Source organism: Lemur catta, chromosome 3 (assembly GCF_020740605.2).
Source record: "Lemur catta isolate mLemCat1 chromosome 3, mLemCat1.pri, whole genome shotgun sequence".
Lineage (NCBI taxonomy): Eukaryota > Metazoa > Chordata > Mammalia > Primates > Lemuridae > Lemur > Lemur catta.
The window spans coordinates 106,473,051-106,495,823 of NC_059130.1; the positions used below are offsets into that span (position 1 = coordinate 106,473,051).

A 22,773-nucleotide genomic window follows, 5' to 3' on the forward strand; every position below is an offset into this window, starting at 1 on the left:
GCTTCCCAGAATGCTAGGATTACAGGCATAAGCCACTTGCTCATGGCTTCTTGACCTCTAACAAGTCACTTCAACACTCAGGGACTTCTCCTGAGGGACAGTAATTCCTACTTTGCAGGGCTGATGTGAGGATTAAACAAGCTATTGCATGTAAAGTGCTCAACACAATGCCTAGGCCATTTTTAAGTCCCAATTACAGGAGCTGTTACTAAGAATGGGGTACTTCCAACCTGCTATATTGCCAAAAGGTTAAACTCCAGTAAATATAATCTAAATGGACTTTTTAGAGGGTAGGGTTTGAGTAGCATATAGAAGTGCTTTTCACAAAGAAAATATTAAAACATAGTGCCTACATATGGAAATAAAACTCATCAAAAATCAGGTAGGTGGGAGGGGGAGGAGGGGTTGAGTAAATTCATACCTAACTGGTACAGTGCACACTATCTGGGTGATGGGCACACTTAAAACTGACTCAAACTGTACAAAAGCAATTTATGTAACCAAAACGTTTGTACCCTCATAATATTCTGAAATAAAAGAGAAAAAGTAAAAAAAATATATTGTGCCTGCATCAAAACTAAGTTCAAAGAAAAAAAACACAGAATACATTTAAAAATTTTTTACGTCATGTTCATTTCTCCAAGAGTCACTGACATCCAAGCATCCTCCTGGTGCTAAACTTTCCTGTTACACATATACAGACTCAGTATCTGCACTGCCCATTTTAACTTTGCAATGATGGAAATGTTTTTTATTTGCATGGTCCCATCCCATAGGCACTAGCTGCATGTGACTACTGAGTACTTGAAATGTGGCTTGTACAACTGAGAAAGTTTATTTGAAATTAAAAAAAAAAAAAGATTTATTTAACTGTAAATAGGCACATGTAGTTTGTGACCACCATACCGAACACATCAGCTTTGTATGATCTGGTTGCTCAAATGCTTGTGAAAATCTACACTAATATACATAAGTTGTCTGAAAAGTTATTGTGCAATGAATCATATTTAAATAAATACATCAGCTGCTGAAAATAATACAAGCAGCTCAGTAAGCATTTCTTGAGATGTACTGTATTCAAAAATCTTGGTTTGGGATTAGAACAGCAGTCCCCAACCTTTTTGGCACCAGGGACTGGTTTCATAAAAGACAATTTTTCCATGGGGCTGCCCCCCCCCCCCCCCCCGCTGGGGGTGTGGAGGGGCAGAGCTCAGACGGTGAGCCAGTGATGGGAGCAGCTATAAATACGGATGAAGCTTCACTGGCTCCCATGCAGCTCACCTCCTGCTTCCTGCTGTGTGTCCCCCCTTCCTAAGTTTTGCCCTCCCTTCCTAAGTTTCATGGAAGACAATTTTTCCAAGTGGGGGGAACGGCAGGGAAGGGAGGGGGGCATGGCAGAGCTCTGCAGCCTGGTCCATAGCAGACTGCAGACCATCTGCAGCACGGGGTTTCGGGACCACAGGTTAGGATATTAAAAGATCTACCCTATTTCTCCTGTAATATACAGCATTAAAAAAAAAGTCAGCGATTCCCAAAACATAAATACCCAAATGAAACTCAATCAACTCTTTTCTCCTTTCTTGATGGATTTGAAAAGCCCTTGGAATAGCTGTCTTGGCAGCTGGTGGGCATATACCAGCACCTCAGGACATCTTGTCATCACTTAAGGTGTAGCCTTGACACCAGGTTCATAGGTTTATTCTGCCCTTCCCAACAGTGCCCGGCACATAGCAGTGCTCCCTTAAAAAAGCAGGGAGTATGTAGAAAACAAGTGGCCTGTTTTATAAAACTCTAGATTTATTCAAACTTTTAAAAGATTTCACTCTCCCCTCCAAAATATTTTACAATTAAAAAAAATCAAAACTATTTTCTATTTTCTCAGCCACTGTACAAGGTGCTGCTTCCTTCTTGGGACCAGCCTCTTCTCCTCCAACCCTCTTCCCCACCCTTCCCGCTCAATATTGCTGTAAATTTGCTTATAAAACCCTCCATCCTCTCTCACCCCACACCCTGCCCTGCCCTGTCCTACCCTGCCCGGCACATGTGGCTTCTCTTTGAGGTTTCAGGCCCTGAACTGCAGGTGAAGCCAAATGGATGGGCAGATACGGGCACTGCCTGATGGACAGGTGTGTGCTTTGTGCTTCTGGGAGAACCGCTAGTTGGCTTCCTTCTTGGTCAAGTGGGGGATCATTCTGTTTTGTCCCATGGACACCTGATCAGAGCCAAACATCTGGCTTGGGGTTGCCCTGGCTGTGCAGCCCTGCCTTTTCTCCAGATTCCCTCAGGCATGGGTCCATGGCAGCTGGTCTAATGACTGTACCATTTGTCTGCCAGTAGATTGCTGGGGACAGGAAAGGGGCACGTGACTAGAAAGGAGCTTGATGGAGCCCCAAGTTCTCAGAGTGTGGGCACCAAACTCCCAAGCAAGGAAGCTTTGGTTTTCTGGTAGGCAAAGCCAGGCCCAGCCAGGCCCATGGAAGGTAGGGAAATGGGAGCAAAAGTCAAACCACATAGCTCCCTGGTGAGCAGTATTCCTTCTGAGAGACCTCCCACCCATCCCCCCATCATCCTGCAGGTCCCAGGATGATTCCAAAAAGGAGGAAGAAAAAGAGGAAACGGATTCTGTTCTGCTGATGGGAAAAAGGCAGATGACACAGTGTTCAGGGATGGGGAGAGCCTGCTGGAATCTTCCCTATTCTGTGAGGGAGGCTGTGGGGGGCCAGGCCCTCAGAGGCTTCATCAGCTCTGGTCCTTGTTCTTGACTAGTAAGACTGTGTGCTGGCCCCCGCTGGAGACAGATAAGACCACACGGTTCTCCAGCTGTTTGCCCGTCATCTCCACAGGGCTCCAGGCGTCCTCATCCTGCCCTGTGCCCAGCTGGTAGTTGGTGCCCATGCCCCAGGCAAAAACACGACCTGCAAGGGAGAGAAACAGGGACAGCTATCTTCAGGACACCTAGCTCCATCTTTTTGTAGCATGAGAAACCTGGGACATGGGGGTGAATTCTGGCCTTGGCCAATAGCAGCCTCACAAGGTCCCAGCCTCTTAGAGAGTTTAGGGAAGTTGAGAGACGCCAAGGAGACAATGGATAAAAAAGAACTTTGTAAACCAGAGATCACAGTCCTTACACATTGCCAAAGGCTTCTCCCTGGTCCGAGGCATGGCATTCAAGGCCCCCCATGACTGGTTGCTACCCCCAAGCCCTACGCCACCCTGTTCTCAGGACCAGCCCCCTCTGAGACTGCTCTAGATCTTCCGCTTGGGGCGCCATCCTTTGCTTTTCACAAAGGACTGAATCTTTGAGGTGCAGTGAGAGCCCCATTTCCTCAAGAAGTCTTTCCAGATAATTTCAGATCAACCATCTCTGCCAGCCCCAGACTTTTAAAGAATCTCCATGGCTGCCCCCCTCACCCACTCAGGCTTTGGAAGCCACTTGTTCACACCCTCCTCTGCTGTGCTTGCCAGGACCCTGACTACTGAGCCTTGTTTTTCCTGATAAGATTCTAAGTGCAACTGCCTGGAAAGCTGGCGCACACGAGCTGGTACAGAAAGGGGTGGCCGCGATGGAGAGTGCAGAGAAGCCTGGGTTAGGAACCTGGAAACCTCGCTGCAGGTCCCACTGCCTCCCTGGGCCCCAGTGATATCTCCCTCTTTGTTGTTTTTCTCCTCTGCAGAACAAATCACTGTTATTAAAATACTTTGTTTACTTGTTTTATGTTTATCAAAGCCAGAGCTTGTGAGAATCAGGAGCAAAGTGCTGTCACAAACACCACTCTGTGCATCTCAGCTCCACCTGATGGTGGACATTATAGCCTGCTGGGGAGTTTGGTAAGAATCACGACCCCCAGGGCCCCACCAGACCGAGCGTGGGCAGCCTCACTCACCATCTTTCGTCACAGCGTACCCCACAGAGGCCCCACAAGCCACTGAGGAGACGGTGGGCAGCCTGGAGATGAGGGTGGGTATGCTCTTCTCCTCAGCACCCTCCCCAAGGCCCAGCCGCCCGTACTCAGCCCGGCCCAGGCTGTACGCTTTTCCTGTGGGAGGAGGGAGAGAGATGAGCAGTAGCAGAGGGTGTGCTCTAGGCAAAATGGGCGGTAGGCCAGGTGAGTCCCCACATCCTAGGGAGCTTGTCCCCACTCCCAGGGCCATCAGAGGAAGGTCTACAGTGTCTCTTCCCAGTTCTAGGGGAGGCCTAGGAGAACCTCCACATAGGGTCCCTTTGAACTCACACTTGGAAGAGCACCAGGACTCTGAGGGGATGGGGGGTGACCCTCATGGACCCATGTTTGGCACAGCTCATGGAATAGGCCCAAGTTCCAGGCACCAGGGTCTCAGGAATCTGGCTAGGCCTGGGCCCAGGGAACACACCACCCCCAACCTAGAGAAGAACCTGGAGGCCCTACCTTCTGAATCCATGCAGACTGTATGGTGCTGGCCACCAGAGAAGCCCACCCAGGACTTGGTGGAATTCTTGAAGGATGTTAGGTTCTGGGGTATGAAACAAGATTCTGTGCCTTGAGTTCCTGGGGGAAAGGCCAGAACAGAGCTGTCAGGGGTGACAGTGTTCTGGGAGCTGCCCTTCTCAAGCTCTTCACAGTGAGGCCACCCCCATCAGGAGATGGATATTCTCCCTTTACAGATGACAAAACTGTGGCTCTGAGGGGTTAGAAGACCCTTCAAAGGGTGTACAATGAATGACTGGTGGAGCCAGGACTGGAACCCAGATCGCTGAGTTATGCCTGATGCCGAGCTTAGGACTTACCAAGCTGATGGTAGTTGGAGAGGCCAAAGCCATATACGTGGCCCTCACGGGAGATGGCAAAGGTGAAATAGGCACCGCAGAAGGCATCCTGGAATTTCACATGGCCCCGGCTTCCCCTGGATTTCAGCATCACACACTTAGGCACCAGGAGTCGTTCTGTAGGCAGAAGAGGAAGCCATGGTTAGTGACAGACACACATGGCCTCTCTTCTCTCTGCCTGTGAGTCTGTTTCCCTTTCATTATAAAAGCCCTTGGAGGGGGGCTAAGCAGGGACTCTTATACCTATTGTATAGAAAAGGAAACTGAGGCCAAGAGAATACAAGTGTCTTGCTCAGAGTCCCACAGCCATTACAAGTAACATTTACATGGAAACTACCATGTGCCAGACATTCTTCTAATTAATCCATTTAACCTCACAACAACCTAATGAAGTAGGTTTGGAGGTAGGTAGGTTTAGGGATGAAGAAACTATGTTCAGGGTCCCCTAGCCAGTAGGTGGCAGAACCACAATTCAAACCCAAGGTCATCTGTCTCCAAAGTCTGAGTTCTTAACCAACACTGCAGGTCCATCTGATATGAGCTGGAACACAGAGAATCCCTCCTGCCTTTGGCCTTTGCCGGGGTGTGGCTTGCCAATTTGCCCTCCTGGAGGTACCAAAGTCACCTACCAAGGCCCTGACGGCCACCACGGTTGGCAAATAACTCAGGCACACGGCCCAGCTGGCCCTGCTCCCCGCAGCCCAAGGTGTAGAGGTCGCCGTCAGCTGTTAGCATCACCAAGTGGTCATTTCCTGAGGGTGAAAGCAAGGCAGGGATGCAGGGCTTGTCTACAAAGCCCAAGGCTGGGCCGGCCTCAGAGCAGAGTTCTCAGTCTCCTGCCTACAGCAAGTACCCCCAGACTTACCTGAGGCTACCTTCACCACAGGAGCATCCAGCTGCACCTGTACGGGCACCATGCTCTTCTTCATGGGTTCCAACAGCCCGATTACACCGTTATTGTCCTAGAAGGGAGGGACGGAGCACCTACCAGCCAGTCCTGCCTGCCCTGGACCAGTCAAATCCAGGCATGCAGGCAGCCACAGAGCTGTCCGGTGAAGGGCAGTGGTACTAGATGGGTATGGAGAAGCACACAGGAGCCAGGCTACATTCTGAAACATTTATGAATGAAATCCTATGTGGTCTGGGATTTGCATTAAAATAACCAAGGAGTGGGGTAGTGGGTCGGAGCGGAAATAAACAAGTCTGGCCACACACTGATAACTGTTGAAGCTGTGTGCCAAGTAGATGAGAGTTCAATATATTATTCTGATTATTTTTATATGAGTTTGAAATTCTCCATAAAAATTAAAAAAAAATAGCCCTGATGAGGAAACACCCCATCAGATTTCTTTATTTTTGACATTTCAAAATAAATTAAATGCCAAAGTTTCAAAACAATTTTAATGTTTAATCTTATTTTAAACTATACTTCCCTGCCTTAGAAACTCTGAGATCTCTGAGGTGCAACAATCCCTGCCTCCCTAACCCTCTGGGAAGGGTGGAAGAGGGCTGGGAAGGTGAGGGGGACGCTGAAGGCAGGGACATGGGTGAGGACAGCAGGGTTCCAGGATCAGCCTCAACCTCAACAAGGAGCATCCTTGATCTATTCCTTGCCCAGGAAATATACTTCATAACATCAGAGTCAAAGAAGCAGCCAGTGACCTGGGTCGGGCCTCGGCTTTCATCTCCCTACCTGTGGGCTTTCATCTCCCAAACAGTAAGTACAGTGGGGGCATGGAGGTGGATTATCTTTGGGGCCCCACCAGTTAATTCCACCTGCCAGGCCCCATGCAGTCTTCCAGACCCAGCCTTACCCGGAAGGAGCCCCAGAGGAAGACACGGCCATCCTCGGTGAGGGCTGCTGTGTGACTGTCTCCTGCTGACACCTGTACCACCTTTTCTTGCAGTTCCACTTTCCCGGGGACCATCTCCGAGCCCTCCACTGATGTGTCCCTTCCCAGGGCTCCCTCATCATTGCAGCCGAAGGAGTAGACCTGTGCCCAGGATGCCCCCATTAGTGCAAGGTCTGGCCTCTCAGCTCATTCTTGTTTAGGCCACTCCCTGCTTGGCCAGCCAGCTCCATCCCCACAGCAAAACATGTGTGGCTCAAAGGTCCTGCCCCAAGCCCCCCGACCCCAGGCCTTGTCCAATACTTTGCCAACCCCCACAACCTACCTGGCCATTTTTGCTTAGACACACGGTGTGCATGCCCCCAGCCTCGGCCTGAACAACATCCTCCAGAATGGACACCAGGGCTGGCTTCTTCCTCTCCATCACATTCTCACCTAACCCCAGTTGGCCCACGTCGCCCTGGCCCAGTGTCAGCACCAAGCCTGGTTCTGTGCTGTGGGACCTATGTGAGACTGAGGGGTGAAGAAGATAGCCCTGAGTGTGTAGGATGACAGCAGAGAGAAGAGGTCAGTTCATGGGCTCTGGGATCACAAAGACCTGGGTTCAAGCCCCTGCTCTGCCACAGACCACTAGTGTGACCCCTTCCAAGCCTAAGTTTCCTCATCTGTGAAATGGGGATAACAAAAGTTCCCATCTCCTAGGGTTTTTGTGAAGATTAAAAACTGAATACATGGCCGGGCATGGTGGCTCATGCCTGTGATCCTAGCACTCTGGGAGGCTGAGGCAGGAGGATTGCTCAAGGTCAGGAGTTCAAGATCAACCTGAACAGGAGTGAGACCCCATCTCCACTAAAAATAGAAAGAAATTAGCTGGACAACTAAAAATATATAGAAAAATTTAGCTGGGCATGGTGGCACATGCCTGTAGTCCCAGCAACTTGGGCGGCTGAGGCAGAAGGATTGCTTGAGCCCAGGAGCTTGAGGTTGCTGTGAGCTAGGCTGACGCCACGCAGGCTAGCCCAGGCAACAGAGCAAGACTCTATCTCAAAAAAAAAAAAAAAAAAAAACCCTGAACACATTAATGTGAGAGGGAGGAAATGGAAACAAGGAGACATTCAATACCGTGAAATGAATCTTGGTGGGGAGGGTAAGAGGACAGTGAGGACAGTGAGGACAGAAGATGGTTTTCCTAATTAGCTGTAAGTTATCAGTAAGGAGCCATGGTGCCAGCAGTCAGATAAGAATGTCTACCTTTTACTCACTGCTTACTCTCCTACTTCTAAATTGCTTTGTGGTCCCTCAAATTATGCTATGGACTTACTTTCATTATTTGGATCCCGTTTTACATGGAAGGGAACAGAGCCTTCCAGTTCAGTAACCTTCCCAGGGTCATAAAGCTAATTAGCTGAGTCTGCCCTGAAACCAAGGGAGACCATCTGGGTCAGAGCACAGTCCTCAACCTCCATCCTAGCCTTTCTCTACCCCCAGGCTGTCATTTTCAACTCCTGGACATATTCACAGAGGAAAACCATCCCCTTCTGCCCCCCTATCCTGCGGCACACCAGCAGCTGAAGAGGAAAGGGCAGGAGTGACAGCGGACAGAGCCACCTGTGGACAGGTAGGCACCAACCAGTGGGCCGCATCGGGCCTTCTGCTGGCCAATGGAGGCCGCCTGTGGCCCCGGACAGCCAATGGTGTCCAGCCCCTCCCCCCGGGGGTGTGGCCACAGCTGCCAGGGCCCCTGCGGCTGCGGCTGCGGCTGCGCAGAGGGTGCGCTGGGCAGGGAGCCACCTGTTGGAGCTTTCTGGTCAGGCGGGCTCGGCCCGCAGGCACCTTGGCAGGAGCGGGCGCCGGGAACGCGGCGGGAGGTAGCAGCCCTCGCGCCTGCAAAAGACAGACACTGTCTGAGCTTGGGTCCACACTCTCTCCTCCCAGACTGGGTTGGCTCTTCTCTCCTCCCTGTCCTCCTCCAGGGCCCCAGGAGACAGGAAGCCACAGCCACCTCCCTCAAATGCTGCCAGGCCATTATCCCATTTAATCCTCATAACAGCCCCCAGAGGTTGGTACTGCTCTCTCCTCCATTTTATGAAGTGGATAATCCATATTCAGGGAGGTTAAGTGACTCAACCATGGTTACACAGCTAGAAAGTGGCAGAGCCAGGACTTGAACCCACTTCTGGAAGTCAGTCGTCCTAACCATAATGCATTACTGCCCTAGGACCTAGGTTTTTTGCCAGTACTGCCTTTTAGACGAGTCTCTGCCCCTTTCTGATTCTCCAAGGGTGGGATTCAATGAGCTATAGGAAACCCTTCAGCTAGGTGGCGTCCCTGGTCATCCAAGCCCCTCAGCTTCAAGTGTCTGGGAGGAAGGATCCCAGTCCCAGATTCTCAGGGCTCCAAGAGGCCGCCGGCACTCACCCAGAAAGAGGAGAAGGCCAACTTACCCTTCACCTTCTTGCTTTTGGGGATGGCATCTTCTGGGGGTGACCTTTTCTTAGCTATGCGCTTGGGTGGCATCTTTGTGTCCTGGAAAACCCAGTCAAATACTACATGTCAGAAATGGCAAACATTTTCCTAATTGGCAATATTTATCAAAAAAAACCTTAAAAAAAGCAAAGAGGAACTGCCAGCAATTCAACTTCCCAAAATTTATCCCAAGAACAGAATAATGCATGCACCCACAGATTAAGTTCCGCTAATATTCTCTACTGTATTCTTCATAACATTATAAAAAACAAGAAAAACAGAGCAACCCATGTTGCTAGACATCTAGCTAGTCCCAGTAGTGCACTAGCTAGATAATAATACATGGTATATTCATGATAGAACAGTATGAAGCCATTAGAAGTGATGCTTTCAGAGATGAATTTATCGGTTACCATTGCCAAGTTAAACAAGCAGATTGAAAAACAGCCCATCATCTCATTTTTGAAAAAAAAAAAAAAAAAAAAAAAAAAAAGAAAGCATTACACACATAAAAATGTGTAGAAAAATGAGTGGAAGAAAATATATGCAATATTAACAATAGTAACCTCTAGAAAATGGGATCATGGACAATTTTTGCTTTTTTCTTTATACTTTCCTATATTATTAATATCTAAGATGTATAACAAGGAACATTAACATGCGTTTTCAAATTCTTTAGTTTGTTTTAAAAAATTAAAACATTGAAGACCAACATTAAGTGAAGCATCCCTCATAACTCTCTCTAACCCTGAGATAACCACTGTAACTTTGGTGATGCATTCCTGTTATGATTAGAGGGGGTTAAAGCTGTTTTCATTAAATGAAACCAAACCAGACCATTTATCCCTTTTGATCCAGAAGTGCCACTCTTGGGAGGAGCCTGTCTTTCCTAAACAGTCTAACAAAGAAAAAAGAACTATATATACACTCACATTAACATACAAACACCAGGTGTTACAAAATAGGGAAAGGAAATCACTTATGGGTGACAAGGAAGGTTGGACCTAGGAAGATCCAGGGTAGCTTCAGCCCTGGGCCCCTCCCCTCCTTTAACTGCTACTGCCTCCCTAGGGCTTCCATGTCTCTTCCAGGCTGCTGGGAACAGAGACATCCCCCCCCCCCAGCTCTCTCAATTCCAATCCAGCCCAAACTGTGTCCAAAGTCTTCTTTTCCTCCACACATGCAGCCCTAGAAACAAATCTTTTATTTTATTTTATTTTTTTTGAGACAGAGTCTCACTCTGTTGCCCGGGCTAGAGTGCCGATGCATCAGTCTAGCTCACAGCAACCTCAAACTCCTGGGCTCAAGTGATCCTTCCGCCTCAGCCTCCCGAGTAGCTGGGACTACAGGCAGGCACCACCATGCCCGGCTAATTTTTTCTATATATATTTTTTAGTTGTCCAGATAATTTCTATTTTTAGTAAAGACAGGGTCTCACTCTTGCTCAGGCTGGTCTTAAACTCCTGACCTCAAGTGATCCTCCCGCCTCGGCCTCCCAGAGTGCTAGGATTACAGGTGTGAGCCACCGCGCCCGGCCTTGGAAACAAATCTTTATGAGTCCTAGTCTTTAAGGTGATGAAAGACAGTCAAGCTGCCTAAACCTGGGGCTTCCAAACTGTAGTCTGTGAACCCTCTGGAATGAACCTGCACTTTGCAGCTATCCAGATGCAGAAGTGGTCTAGCATGTGGTGGTCGAGAGCACAGGCTCTGAAGCCAGAATCTGAACTACTTTCCAGCTGACCTTGGGCAGTCATTTAATCTCTTCATCATTCAGTTTCCTCCTCCGTAAAATGGGGATAATGGCACTTATACCTTTGTATGATGTGTAGGATTAAGTGAGCTAATAATGTGAAAATTCTTACATAGTAAGTGCTCAATAAATTAATACTGGTATTAGCACAGTGTCCAGGGCCTGCTCTAGGCAATACTCAGGCACAGCCCTATCTGAGAAGCAGTGATCTAATCTAAGCCACCTCTTCTCTGTTTATTAGATGAGGGACAAAGACTCTACTACCTAAGGATACAAATGGAAAGAGAACTCCAAGAGCCCTTCTCAGTCCTGGCTGTGGGCCAAACCAGCAACCCCTCCCTCATTCATTCCTCTCTCATTCCTTCCTTCCCATAAGAGTCAGCCTCTCCAGCTTTCCCCTCCATGGTACATACACACAAGACCAGGCACTTTTCTCTTGGTTACCCTGGGGCAGGAGAACAAAGTACTGAAGATGGGAAAGTAACCAAGGGCCCAGAATCCTGCCAAGCCTGTGTAGGCTGAGCTTCTGCAGGTTGGCACTGGCTGGGTTCTGACTCTGATGAGATGGCAGTTCTGAACTTCATTCAACTTTTATGCTCCTGGGGGGGACTCCTCCCCTCCAATCTGCCTCTTTGAGACCCCTCTCCTCACACCAAAAATGCACGTTCTTTGGGATAAGAGGGAACTAGGTTTGCCTTCCAGAGCTGTGGCTTGCTCACCCCTGCCCTTGTTACCTTGCTACCTCGGCTGGCCAGCAGCCTTAACCTCTCTGAGCTGTATCTTCATCTGTAAAAGGGGATGCAATGACTACTTCTCAGGCCTGTCATCAAGACTGAATGAAATGTTTGTAAAGGACTTTGCAGTGCCAAGTACACAGCAAGTACTCAGTATATGGCAGTATTTATTCATTCATCCCACAAATATTAACCGAGTGTTTACTACCACTGCTTGCTTTGAGCCAGGAGGTAGAGCAAGGAAAAAGGAGACCAACCCTCTCCCTACTCTCATGGAGCTTATATTTTAGGAAGAAAGAAAAAAGCCAAAATTATTACAGATGGTACCATGTGATGTGACAAGAGTAACTTGAGTTGGCACAACAATGTGAATATACTTAATGCCACAAAACTGTACACTTACAAATGTTTAAAATGGTAAAATTTTTGTTATATATTTTATCACAATAAAAACAAAAAGAGAATAACTTGGGATAGGGGCGCAGAGTGGTCAGGGAGGTAGCATTTAAGTTAACACCTATAATATGAGAAGGGAAGACCAGGAGAAGAGTGTCCCAGCCAGTAGTGTGCAGTGTGTTCAGGAGCCCAGGGAGGCCAGTGGGGCTGGGGCTGCGGTGGTCAGTCAAATGGGACAAAGCAGGCAGGGACTGGATCACCCAAGCCTTGTAGGGAAAATACCGACAAGTTTTACGTAGAAAAATGTCTTCATGAGATTTGCATTTAATTTAGTTATTTTTTTGAGACAGGTCTCACTCTATTGCCTGGGCTGGAGTGCACTGGTGTCATCATAGCTCACTGCAGCCTCAACTCCTGGGCTCAAGCAATCCTTCCTCCTCTACCTCCCAAAGTGCTGGGATTACAGGTGTAAGCCACGGAGCACTGCCAAGATTTGCATTTTAAAAAGATTGTTCTGGCTACTGTAAAGAAAATGGAAAGGACTGGAAAGGTCACTAAGAGTGGAAACAGGCAGACTTTTTAGGAGGTTATTGCAGGCAACCAAATGAAAGATGGTAGTGACTTGATTTGCTCTGAGGCAACAGAGAAAAGTATATGAAATAGATCAACTTAGGAGACAGACTAGATTTGCTGGTGGATTAGATGTGGAGAGTGAGGGAGGGGGAAAAATCAGGAATAACTTGTTCACCCTAAAAAATCTGGGGGATCCTTGGCTGGCCTGCCCAGGATCCCCCTATGAGCTTGGCCAAACACAAAGATGCCCAGGCTTGGGCTTAAATAACTAGGTGGATGGTAGACTTTCATTTAGTGAGATGGAGAACACTGTGGAACCAACAGGACAGGAGAGGCCTGGAGCCTCATTTTACCAGGTGTTTTCATTAAGTCCGAAGTGCTTGGGAGCCATCCGAGAAGGGATGTCAGATGGGCAAAGTTAGATGCGTTAGGGGCATGGGCTATAACAGATATCCTCTTGTTTTAGGTAGATGCTGTGCTCCAAAGCAAATATCCCATCAGCTTATCACAAGGATCTGCAGTAGTTAGCTGGGCCCAGGAGGGAGGGTAGTAGCGTGGAAAAGTACTCAAACAGGAAGTCAAGTGAAAAGCCAGGAAACAGAATTATGTCAGCACGTTTGGCGCTGATGCTGGAATGACCTGTGAGCAGAGCCTGGAATGTCATCAGACAATAAGAGCTATGTGAGGTGGCTGGCACCATGGGCACTAACAAAAAAGTCTGTCATTGTGCACTGGAGCTGACCGAGTCAACATCCCCTTAGCCACCTGTTGGCCAATGTCCTGGGGCATCTCACTGCAAGCTGGCCACAACGCTTCCACTCTACAGATGAGAAAACTGAGGTGAAGTATCTTGCTCAAGATTGGAAGAGGAAGCCAAGATCTGACTGAACCAAGTTGGTCAGACTCCAGACATGGTGCCCTTCAGTGTTACAAGAAATTGCTTCTGCCTACTTCCTGTCCTAAAGGAGAGGAAAGACAGCATCTTTTCTCTGGTCTTCCTGCTCCCCACCCCATCTCATTCTATAAGTCATTCACGATCTTTCCAAACCTCAAACTAGAAATAAGCTGCTTGCCTGCTCAGACTCCTTTGTGGTTCCTTCTGCCTGGTTGATAAAGTCCACATTTCTCAGCCTGGTACCAGAAGCCTCCAGGATCTGGTACTGACAGAACTTCTGGCCTCATTCCTTATTTGACCCATCCTCCCTTCTCTTTCCACAGTCTCCTTGTCAGTCACACCAGGCTGGACTGCTAACTGCCCTCTCCACACCCTTTGCATCTCTTTACCTTGAATGCTCTTCCCATCCCTTTCTTTTTTTTTCCCCTGAGACAGAGTCTCGCTCTGTTGCCTGGGCTGGAGTGCTGTGGCGTCAGCCTAGCTCACAGCAACCTCAAACTCCTGGGCGCAAGTGATCCTCCTGTCTCAGCCTCCCGAGTAGCTGGGACTACAGGCATGTGCCACCATGCCTGGCTAGCCCTTCCCATCCCTTATCCCACTGGAGAAGCTTCTACTCCCCGTCTCAAAGTCACCTCCTTTGGTAAACCTTCTATGAACCCTCCTCCCATCTTAAACTAATCATTCTCTCCCAGAAAAACTGGGACAGGCTTTTGGATCATGACTTTAATTTACATGCCTAACAACTATACCACTCTACTTCCTAAAATATGAGCCTCCTTGGGGGCATTGGCCACTCACTGTGCCCTCCATATGCGAAAACCTTTTACTTCTCTTGACAAGCTAAAGAAGGGGGCGCTATCACTCCTACTTCGTGGTTAAGGAAACTGAAGCTCAGAGAGGTAACTTTATTTGCCTAAGTTCACACAGTAAGTAAAGGAGAGCCAGAAAAAGAATCCAGGTATATTGAATTGATTAAAAAAAAAAAAAATGAACAGGTCAGGTAAAGGCAGACCATGATCCAGGTAGGGGCTAAGGCAGCCTGAGCAGGCCCCCTCAAGGATCCCCATGAGCTCAGCCAAGTACAAGGAGCAAAGAACAGAAGCCAGCTGAGAGAGGATGGTGAGACCAGAGAGGAAACACTGAGGCAGGTAGGGCCTGAGGGAGGGCCACATGGTGACAGACCCACTGGAAAACGTGGGGAAGGACACTGGATACAACTCCCTGCTGCAGTGGAGAGAGCACTGGCTCAGTCCCGTAGACACAAGTTCCCTTTTGCCCCAGATTCTTCACCTCTTCTAGCCCCTGCACTGGGCAGGGGGGGCGGGGAGGCCACCTTCTAAAAGGTGGAGCCCTGTGCCCAAGACCTGCCTATCCTCTACTGCACAATTTAGTCCTTTGTACAGACTCTCTAACTGCCCTGGGTGTGTCCCTTGTCCAGTCTTGAGTATCTGGGCCGGGAATAAGGAGTCTTCTTTTGTCCTTGTGTTCTAGCCCCTGCGCCCTCAACATGGCTTCCATGTTCAAGGAGCTTACAGTCTGGGAGAAGAGTGAGACACAGTCACAAATAAAAGTCAGATACTGTGTCAACTTCCACTAACAGGCACCCACAGTGTGCCAGCCTCTCCTAAAATACTCATACCTGCCCTCCCCGAGTGGTGTGATTACCCCAGGTTTACAAATGAGAGGAGGCTCAGCGAAGGTGCCCCAGGCCACACAGAGGTGGGATGAAATCCCAGGTTTCCTGACCACACCCCAGCAGGGTCAGACCTGCCTCACCGCACCACAGTTTCCTTCCTTGTTGAATGACGGGGGTTAGGCACAGCAGACTAGACAGTCCACCAGGAGCTTGGTGCTCCTGCTATGCCTCCCCTGTGACCTCAACACAGCTTCATTTCTGCAAAGGGAGACAGGCACAGCAGCTGTCCCCTCCCTCCCCCAAGCCCGTGGCAGAACTTGCCAGCCAGACTCAGAGGCTGAAGAATGTCTTTGTGTAGAAGGTCCCCAGGAGGGAAGGGAGGAGAAGGCACATGTGTCAACAAACATTTGCTGAACTGCTGTTATGCCAGGCACAGAGCTGGTATATTTCACACCAGGAGTTCCTCACCACGTCCCCCTGTATACAAGCTGTGCCTGGGCCTGTGCATTCATTTCCCCAAATAAAGGGGCCACGGCTTCTACCAGATGTTAGACCTTAGCCACATGCTTCTTACCTTCATTTTACAGATGAGGAAACTAATCTCAGAGGGAGTGGGTGCGTCGCTCAAAGACACCCGACTAGAAGTTGCAAAGATGAACAGAACAGCATTCCTGCTCTTGAGAATGTCTTCAAAACACGAGCTTTGTGAACTCCAATTCATCTCTTCAAGTTCCACTCTGATGCCCCTCTTGGGTGAAACCTTCCCTCCCCGGCCCCACCCAGTGTTTCTTGGCCTTGCACATCAGTCCCTGCTGTATCTTGATACTATCCTCTTCCAATCACTAAAAAACCTGTGGTATCTCTAACCACAACACTCACCTATACCTCCATGCCTTTGCTTGAGTTGTGCCCTCTGCCTGGATCACCTAAACCCCATCACCCCCAGGCTGCCTGAATAACTATTCCTTCAAAACCCCGTTCAAGAGTCACCTCACCTGGAAAACCATCCTTGACCCTCCTGGGCAGGGTTGGGGGTTCCCCTCGGGGTTCCCATAACACTCCACACACTTAACCTCTGCTAGGGCACACAGTCACACGTGGTCGGAGTTCAATTAACATCTGATGAATGAATGACTTGCCAGCAGCATCGCCCCAGGCTCCAAGTGCATACTTTGGTGATCACACTGGACCACAACAGTGAGCCACACGAGGTCTCCCCAAGGAGTCTCGGAGCGCCATAAAGGCCACACGCGACCCGCCCTTCTCGCCACTGTCCCCCAGTCCTGCAAGAGCGGCACGGAATAGATGGCCAGCAAATAATTTGCTGGCAGACTGAGCTGATGCGGAGTTCACGGCACACCGCGCCAACTGGTCAAAAGTCGTCATCTGGGTGCCTGTTGACGCCGAGATTTCTTTCCCTGCAGCGGACCCTCGCCACTCACCCTCGAGCCCCCAAAGCAGACCCTCTCCCGCACCGGGTTCCCTCCCTGCTCTGCAAACCGCTTCCTCCAAATGAATGCTGGACAAAACCACCTTCCCCTCTGCGGAAACACAGTCCCCGCCCGGGCGGCCGCCCCAGCCCGTGAGCCCCACAGGTCTGCGCACCAGGGCCGGCGAGGTCACCGGGCCGCGCGCACCCCGCCCGCCGCGCTCGGGCCGTTTGAATCTCCCGCCTGCGCCGGCGCCGGGGGGCGGGCGTAAGAGGCGCGGCGGCAGAGGGGCCGCGCTGCCCTAGCTCCGGCGAGGCGGGGCCGGGCCCGCAGCCCGGGCGCCCCGCGAGTGAGGCCAGGGGCTCGCGCGCCCGCACCGCGCCTTCCTGCCGCCCGCTTCACGTGGGGCCGGCGCCGCGCGACACAGGCGAGAGCAGACAACGACCTCGGCCCGCCGCGGACCAGCCGGTGCTCCGGCTGTGGCCGCCCCGCGCGCCGCCTTCCGCCCAGACCCTCCGTGGGTCACAGGCGCGACCTACCTCCGTGCAGGACTGCCACCAGGAACTCCAGCGCTCGCCGGCCGGGCCACGAACTGCCCCAGAGCATGCGCTCTGCAGGCCTCCGGCCTCGACCCCGGGCGAGAAAGGAAAACAAAGAGCCCAGCGGCCCCTGGCGGCCACCCAGGGAAGTGCAAGCGGCATGCTCCCTGGCAAGGGAGCTCTTGGCCAAGCTCTCTCCTCTGTCCTGGCTACAGTGGTTGTGTATTTTGGACACCCCAAATGGGGACAAATGGACGGACAACCAGAAAGATTACTTGAATCTGGGTTTGTTTAGGAAAATATGGTGCGGTAGGGTCTGTACAGAGAAAAAAGATACTGATCTTCCCTGCCCTCAATGGAGAAGGATGAAAAATCAGATTATCAGCAACCACACAGGGTACATGTAGGGGCATCTAACCCAGCTTGGACCTTAAGAATGGCTTTCCAATTTAGTGGCAGGGCATCCTAGGAGAAGCGGCCCTTGCAATGACAGGGAGCCATGAGAACCCAGGGAGGTCGTGGGAAACTGCCAAGTAGACTGGAGCTGGGGTACCCATGGGCGTGACGGGATCTTGTGTGTCTAAGGAGTCTGGCTTCTATCCTGAGGCAACTGAAGGGAACTGTGGAAGGGACTTGAGCACAGGGATGACAGGATCAGATTTTTGAGAACAAAAGAGAGAATGGACTTGGGGGAAATGGGAGGCAAGGATGGGGGCAGTGAGAAGAGTGAGACTGGGCTTGGGAGCTGGAGATGGAAAACAGGCACCAAGAAAAATACCCTTTCTTGTTACCACGGCCTTCCTTCAGGATGGACACAAACAGTTCTCTGAGGTGTCCTCTCAGGCCATTTGATTGTATCTGGGGATTTCCCAGGGCAGGGCAGCACCCTCTGCAGAAGGTATTTTCCCCATTCCATGTTGATTCTGATTCTGAAAGTCAGCGTATGGCATCTGAACTACCCGAACTCTAGAGGGACACCTTTGATGAGTGTTTCACCAGCTGAATTTCTTCTACTATGCAAAACCCACCCCAGACCACTCCCTTGTCTTCAGGGTCTCTTACCTTTCCAAGTTTACCTCTGCCTCCATCTTGTACTCCTCTTTTGGATGATATACTTTGAAATTTCTCCAAGTTGTAACCCTGGGATCTTTAATCTCTCTGCTGTCTTCTTCCAAGATCTTACTCATTCACGTGGCTTAATGTAATTATAAAAAGTGATTATTATTATTATTATTGCCTATTCTGTAAAACCCTCTATTTTAATTACAGAAACACATTCATGTCTAGGAGCTCATCTGTTCCTCACAAAAACCTCATGACAGTTGGGAAATAAGAACAATGAAGTTCAAAGAGTTTTCTGGGTTCATTACACAGTGGTGGAAGGAGATCTGAACTCTTGTTCAGGGCTAGGCCATCATCTTTGAACTGACAGGTCAGTCCATCCGGGCTGGTTCTGAGCTCCACCCCAGGTTGCAGTCCTACATCTCTACCCAGAAGACCCAACACATTAAACTCAAGAGTCCAAAATAAAACCCAGTACTTATCTAGGGTTCTAGACTCCATTCCCCTACTATATCATTCCAGCCAAGGTTAGGGTTCTCTGAAAAGTACAGGTTCAAACCTTGACTTCTTTTCTGATTCTTTTCTCTCTTCTTTTCATATTTCTATTTCTGCCCCTCTTGTCTAACACAACCCTCCTGGCTTCTGCTCCTGCCTCTCATTTCTTCCCTTCAATTTCATGCCACCTGGATCCTCAGGCTAAATTGTGGCTTTCTGTGAGAAAGCTCTGCTTAGAAATCTTTAAAAACTCAGCCCAATTAAAAAAGCATTTCTTTAGTGCCATGCTTGGAGCACTGGGCTGCAAATGCCCCAAGCGATTGATTTCTCATTTCTCCTTTAGCCTCTGTGCTGTGTTCTGAAGGTGCCCACGCCTATGCCCACCTTCTCACCTTTACCTGGGCTGTTCTCCCTTCCAGGGTGCCTTCCTTCCCACCTAGCTGAATTCTTTTTTTTTTTTTTGAGACAGAGTCTCGCTTTGTTGCCCGGGCTAGAGTGAGTGCCGTGGCATCCGCCTAGCTCACAGCAACCTCAAACTCCTGAGCTTCAGCAATCCTACTGCCTCAGCCTCCCGGGTAGCTGGGACTACAGGCATGCGCCACCATGCCCGGCTAATTTTTTCTATATAGATTTTAGTTGGCCAGATAATTTCTTTCTATTTTTAGTAGAGATGGGGTCTCGCTCTTGCTCAGGCTGGTCTCGAACTCCTGAGCTCAAACAATCCGCCAGCCTCGGCCTCCCAGAGTGCTAGGATTACAGGCGTGAGCCACCGCTCCCGGCCTAGCTGAATTCTTGATGTACTTTAAGGCCCAGTTCAGTCTCTACCTCCATGAAGTCTTCATTGCCCCTGCTTATCTTTTTCTTCTCTCAACCCAAATATTGATTTTAATTTTTTTGTACCCTATCATTGTTTTATTTATTGAATGTGAACCCTAAAAAAGAGAACAATCAATTAAACCTGACCCAGAACTGACCCAGATGATAGAATTAGAAGTGAAGAACATTAAAACAATATTATAAGTGTATTCTGTATGTTAAAAAAGTAGAGACATGAAGAGATAAAAGTCCTAAAGTGAACTTTTCCACATGAAAACTACAATAGCAAAGATGATATTGTAGGGATGGGATTAACAATAGATTGGACACTGCAGAAGAAATAATTAGTGAACTTGAAGACCTAGCAACAGAAACTATACAAAATGAAGCACAGAGAGAAAAAACTAATTTAAAAAAATCAAAGGAGCATCAGTAAACAACTTTAAATGGCTTAATATACAAACAGCTGGAGTCCCTAAAAGCCAAGAAGATCTGCAGACTGAAAAGATATTTGAAGAAATAATGGCTAAAAAATGTCCAAACTGTAAATCTACAGATCCGTGACAGTTAAATTTGTGTCAACTTGGCTAGAGTCTGGTGCCCAGATGTATAGTCAAACACCAGTTTAGATGTTGCTATGAAGGTATTTTTATTTATTTATTTATTTATTTATTTTTTGAGACAGAGTCTCACTTTGTTGCCCAGGCTAGAGTGAGTGCCGTGGCGTCAGCCTAACTCACAGCAACCTCAAACTCCTGGGCTTAAGCGATCCTACTGCCTCAGCCTCCCAAGTAGCTGGGACTACAGGCATGTGCCACCATGCCTGGCTAATTTTTTCTATATAGATTTTAGTTGGCCAGATAATTTCTTTCTATTTTTAGTAGAGACGGGGTCTTGTTCTTGCTCAGGCTGGTCTCGAACTCCTGACCTCGAGCGATCCATGCTCCTCGGCCTCCCAGAGTGCTAGGATTACAGGCGTGAGCCACCGCGCCCGGCCTATGAAGGTATTTTTAAAGATGTGATTTGAGGAAAACAGATTACTGTCCATTCTGGGGGGGGGGGGCGTGGGCCTCATCCAATCAGGTGAAGGCATTAAGAGAAGGAATTCTGTCAAAACTGTTTTCTGGCCCACGATTGCAACATCAACTCTTGCTGGATTCTGGAGATAAGAAGTGTGACAAAAAGAAAAGAAAAAATAAAATAAAATAAAAAGCTCTTGCTGGAATTTCCAGCCTGCCCTGCAGATTTTGGATTTGCCAGCCCCTGTGATCCTGTGAGCCAGTTCCTTAAACTCTATCTACCCACCCATCCATTCATCCATCCACACATGTGCATCCTGTTGGTTCTGTTTTTCTGGAGAACCCTAACTAACACAAGATCTAAGAAGCTCAAGGAAACCGAAGCACAAGAAACAAAAAGAAAACTACATGGTATATCATCATCAGATTTCTCAAAAGCAGTGATAGATAGACAATCTTAAAAGCAGTCAGAGAAAAGACATGTTATGTACAAAGGAACAAGACAAGGATACAACACAAACAAAAACACATTGGAGCAATATCTTTAAAGCATTCCAACAAAATTATATCCAGTAAAGTATATCTAGCAAAAATATCTTTCAAAAGTGAAGGTGAAATTAAGATATTTTTAGACATACAAAAGCTGAAAGAACTGATGACCAGCAGACCCATACTAAAAGAAGTGTTAAAAGAAAACCTTTGCACTAAAGGAAGGTGATACCAGATGAGAATCTGGATCTACACAAAGGAATGAAGAACACTAGAAATTTAACTACATGGGTAAATATATAATATTTTTTATTTTTAAAAACTTTTAAAAAAAGATAATTGCCTGTTTTAATAAAAATACAGTTGGCCCTCTGCCTCTGTATCCTTGGGTTTCACATTTGATCTGATCTGCAGTTTATTGAATCCAAGGATGTGGAACCCACAGATAGAGAGGGGTGACTGTAATCATGTACTGTGGGGTTTTTAAAATTTTTATTGACACTAATCAAAACAGACAGATGTGGGTTTTATAAAAGATATAAAAGTAAAATACATGACAACAATGTCAAAGACTGTAGGGTGAGAAATGAAATCACTCTATTGTAAGGTTCCTACACTACAGTAAGTCAAGTGGTGTAATATCAATTAAATGTAGACTATCATAAAGATGTATACTATAAACCCTAAAGCGAACACAAAAGTAACAAAGAGGTATAGCTAGTAAGCCATAAAATGAAATGAGAAAAAGATACTAGAAAAGGAGGACCGAAAAACCCAAAGAACAAATGAGACAAAAAGAAAACAAATAACAAGATGGTAAAACTCAAACCTAAGCATATAAATCATATTAAAAGTAAATGGGGGCCAGGCGTGGTGGCTTCCACCTGTAATCCTAGCACTCTGGGAGGCTGAGGCAGGAGGATCGCTTGAGCTCGGGATTTCAAGACCAGCCTGAGCAAGAGCAAGACCCTGTCTTTACTAAAAATATAAAAATTAGCTGGGCATTGTGGTATGTGCCTGTAGTCCCAGCTATTCAGGAGGCTGAGGCAGGAGAATCACTTGAGCCCAGGAGTTTGAGGTTGCTATGAGCTAGGCTGATGCTACGGCACTCTACTCAGGGCAAAAAAGGGAGACTCAGTCTCAAAAAAAAAAAAAAAAAAAAAAGGAAAATAATCAGATCAGAATATTAATGATCATGAGGGATTCTCAAGTTTCCAGACCTGCCTTCAAGAGCCAGTGATGCCATTCTGGATGCTTAGAAGGGGAAGGGGAGGTGAGGATGATGGTTAAGAATTCAGGCTCTAGAGACCAGCAGACCTTCAAATTCTATTCTGTATAACCTTGAATAAATAACCTAATCTTGATTATTTTCCTTATCTAGCAAATGGATTGAATAGAAGTCCCTGCACCACAGAGGGCTGTAATGCGGATTAGAGAATGCCTACACCATGGTAAATCTTCATCAAATTTGGAGTACTATCAAAATATATGGGTTCCATCATGTCTTCGTGCATGGGAAAGACGTGCACAAAGACACTGAGGGGTGAAACAGGAACGTGTGGCCAGGAAAGGACCCTCGCTCTTCAGGAAACCGTACTTATTTCCTTTAGTATTTTCCACACAATCAAATAAAGTTAGGCACATAGGTTTATAATTCATTGCAACTGAAACTGAGTTTTTATGGTGTAGTGCTTACTACACTAGCCTAACACAAAAGTTCTGTGTTTTTTGTTTTTTTGTTTTTTTTTAAGACAAGGTCTTCCTCTGCCACCCAGGCTGGAGTGCAGTGGTGCAATCATAGCTCATCATAACTTTGAAG

At 48.1% G+C, this 22,773-nt stretch overlaps 1 protein-coding gene across 5 annotated transcripts; it reads right to left on the reverse strand.

The window, feature by feature from the left end:
• Nucleotides 1-1,775: 1,775 nt before the first annotated feature.
• On the reverse strand, nt 1,776-18,187 carry RCC1 (regulator of chromosome condensation 1). Of its 5 annotated transcripts, none has more exons than XM_045545760.1 (11): nt 18,136-18,187; nt 9,099-9,180; nt 8,446-8,538; nt 6,980-7,167; nt 6,619-6,798; nt 5,670-5,766; nt 5,434-5,556; nt 4,766-4,921; nt 4,407-4,526; nt 3,885-4,037; nt 1,776-2,915 (listed from the first exon to the last, which is right to left on the reverse strand). In XM_045545760.1, exons 2-11 carry the CDS (start codon nt 9,169-9,171, stop codon nt 2,740-2,742), a joined length of 1,359 nt encoding a protein of 452 aa, XP_045401716.1. In that variant the 5' UTR covers nt 9,172-9,180; nt 18,136-18,187; the 3' UTR covers nt 1,776-2,739. The 5 variants fall into 5 exon arrangements, with proteins under 5 accessions (XP_045401716.1, XP_045401715.1, XP_045401713.1 ...); XM_045545759.1 differs by lacking the exon at nt 18,136-18,187 and adding an exon at nt 17,074-17,156; XM_045545757.1 differs by lacking the exon at nt 18,136-18,187 and adding an exon at nt 15,679-16,324.
• Between the last annotated feature and the right edge of the window lie 4,586 nt (nt 18,188-22,773).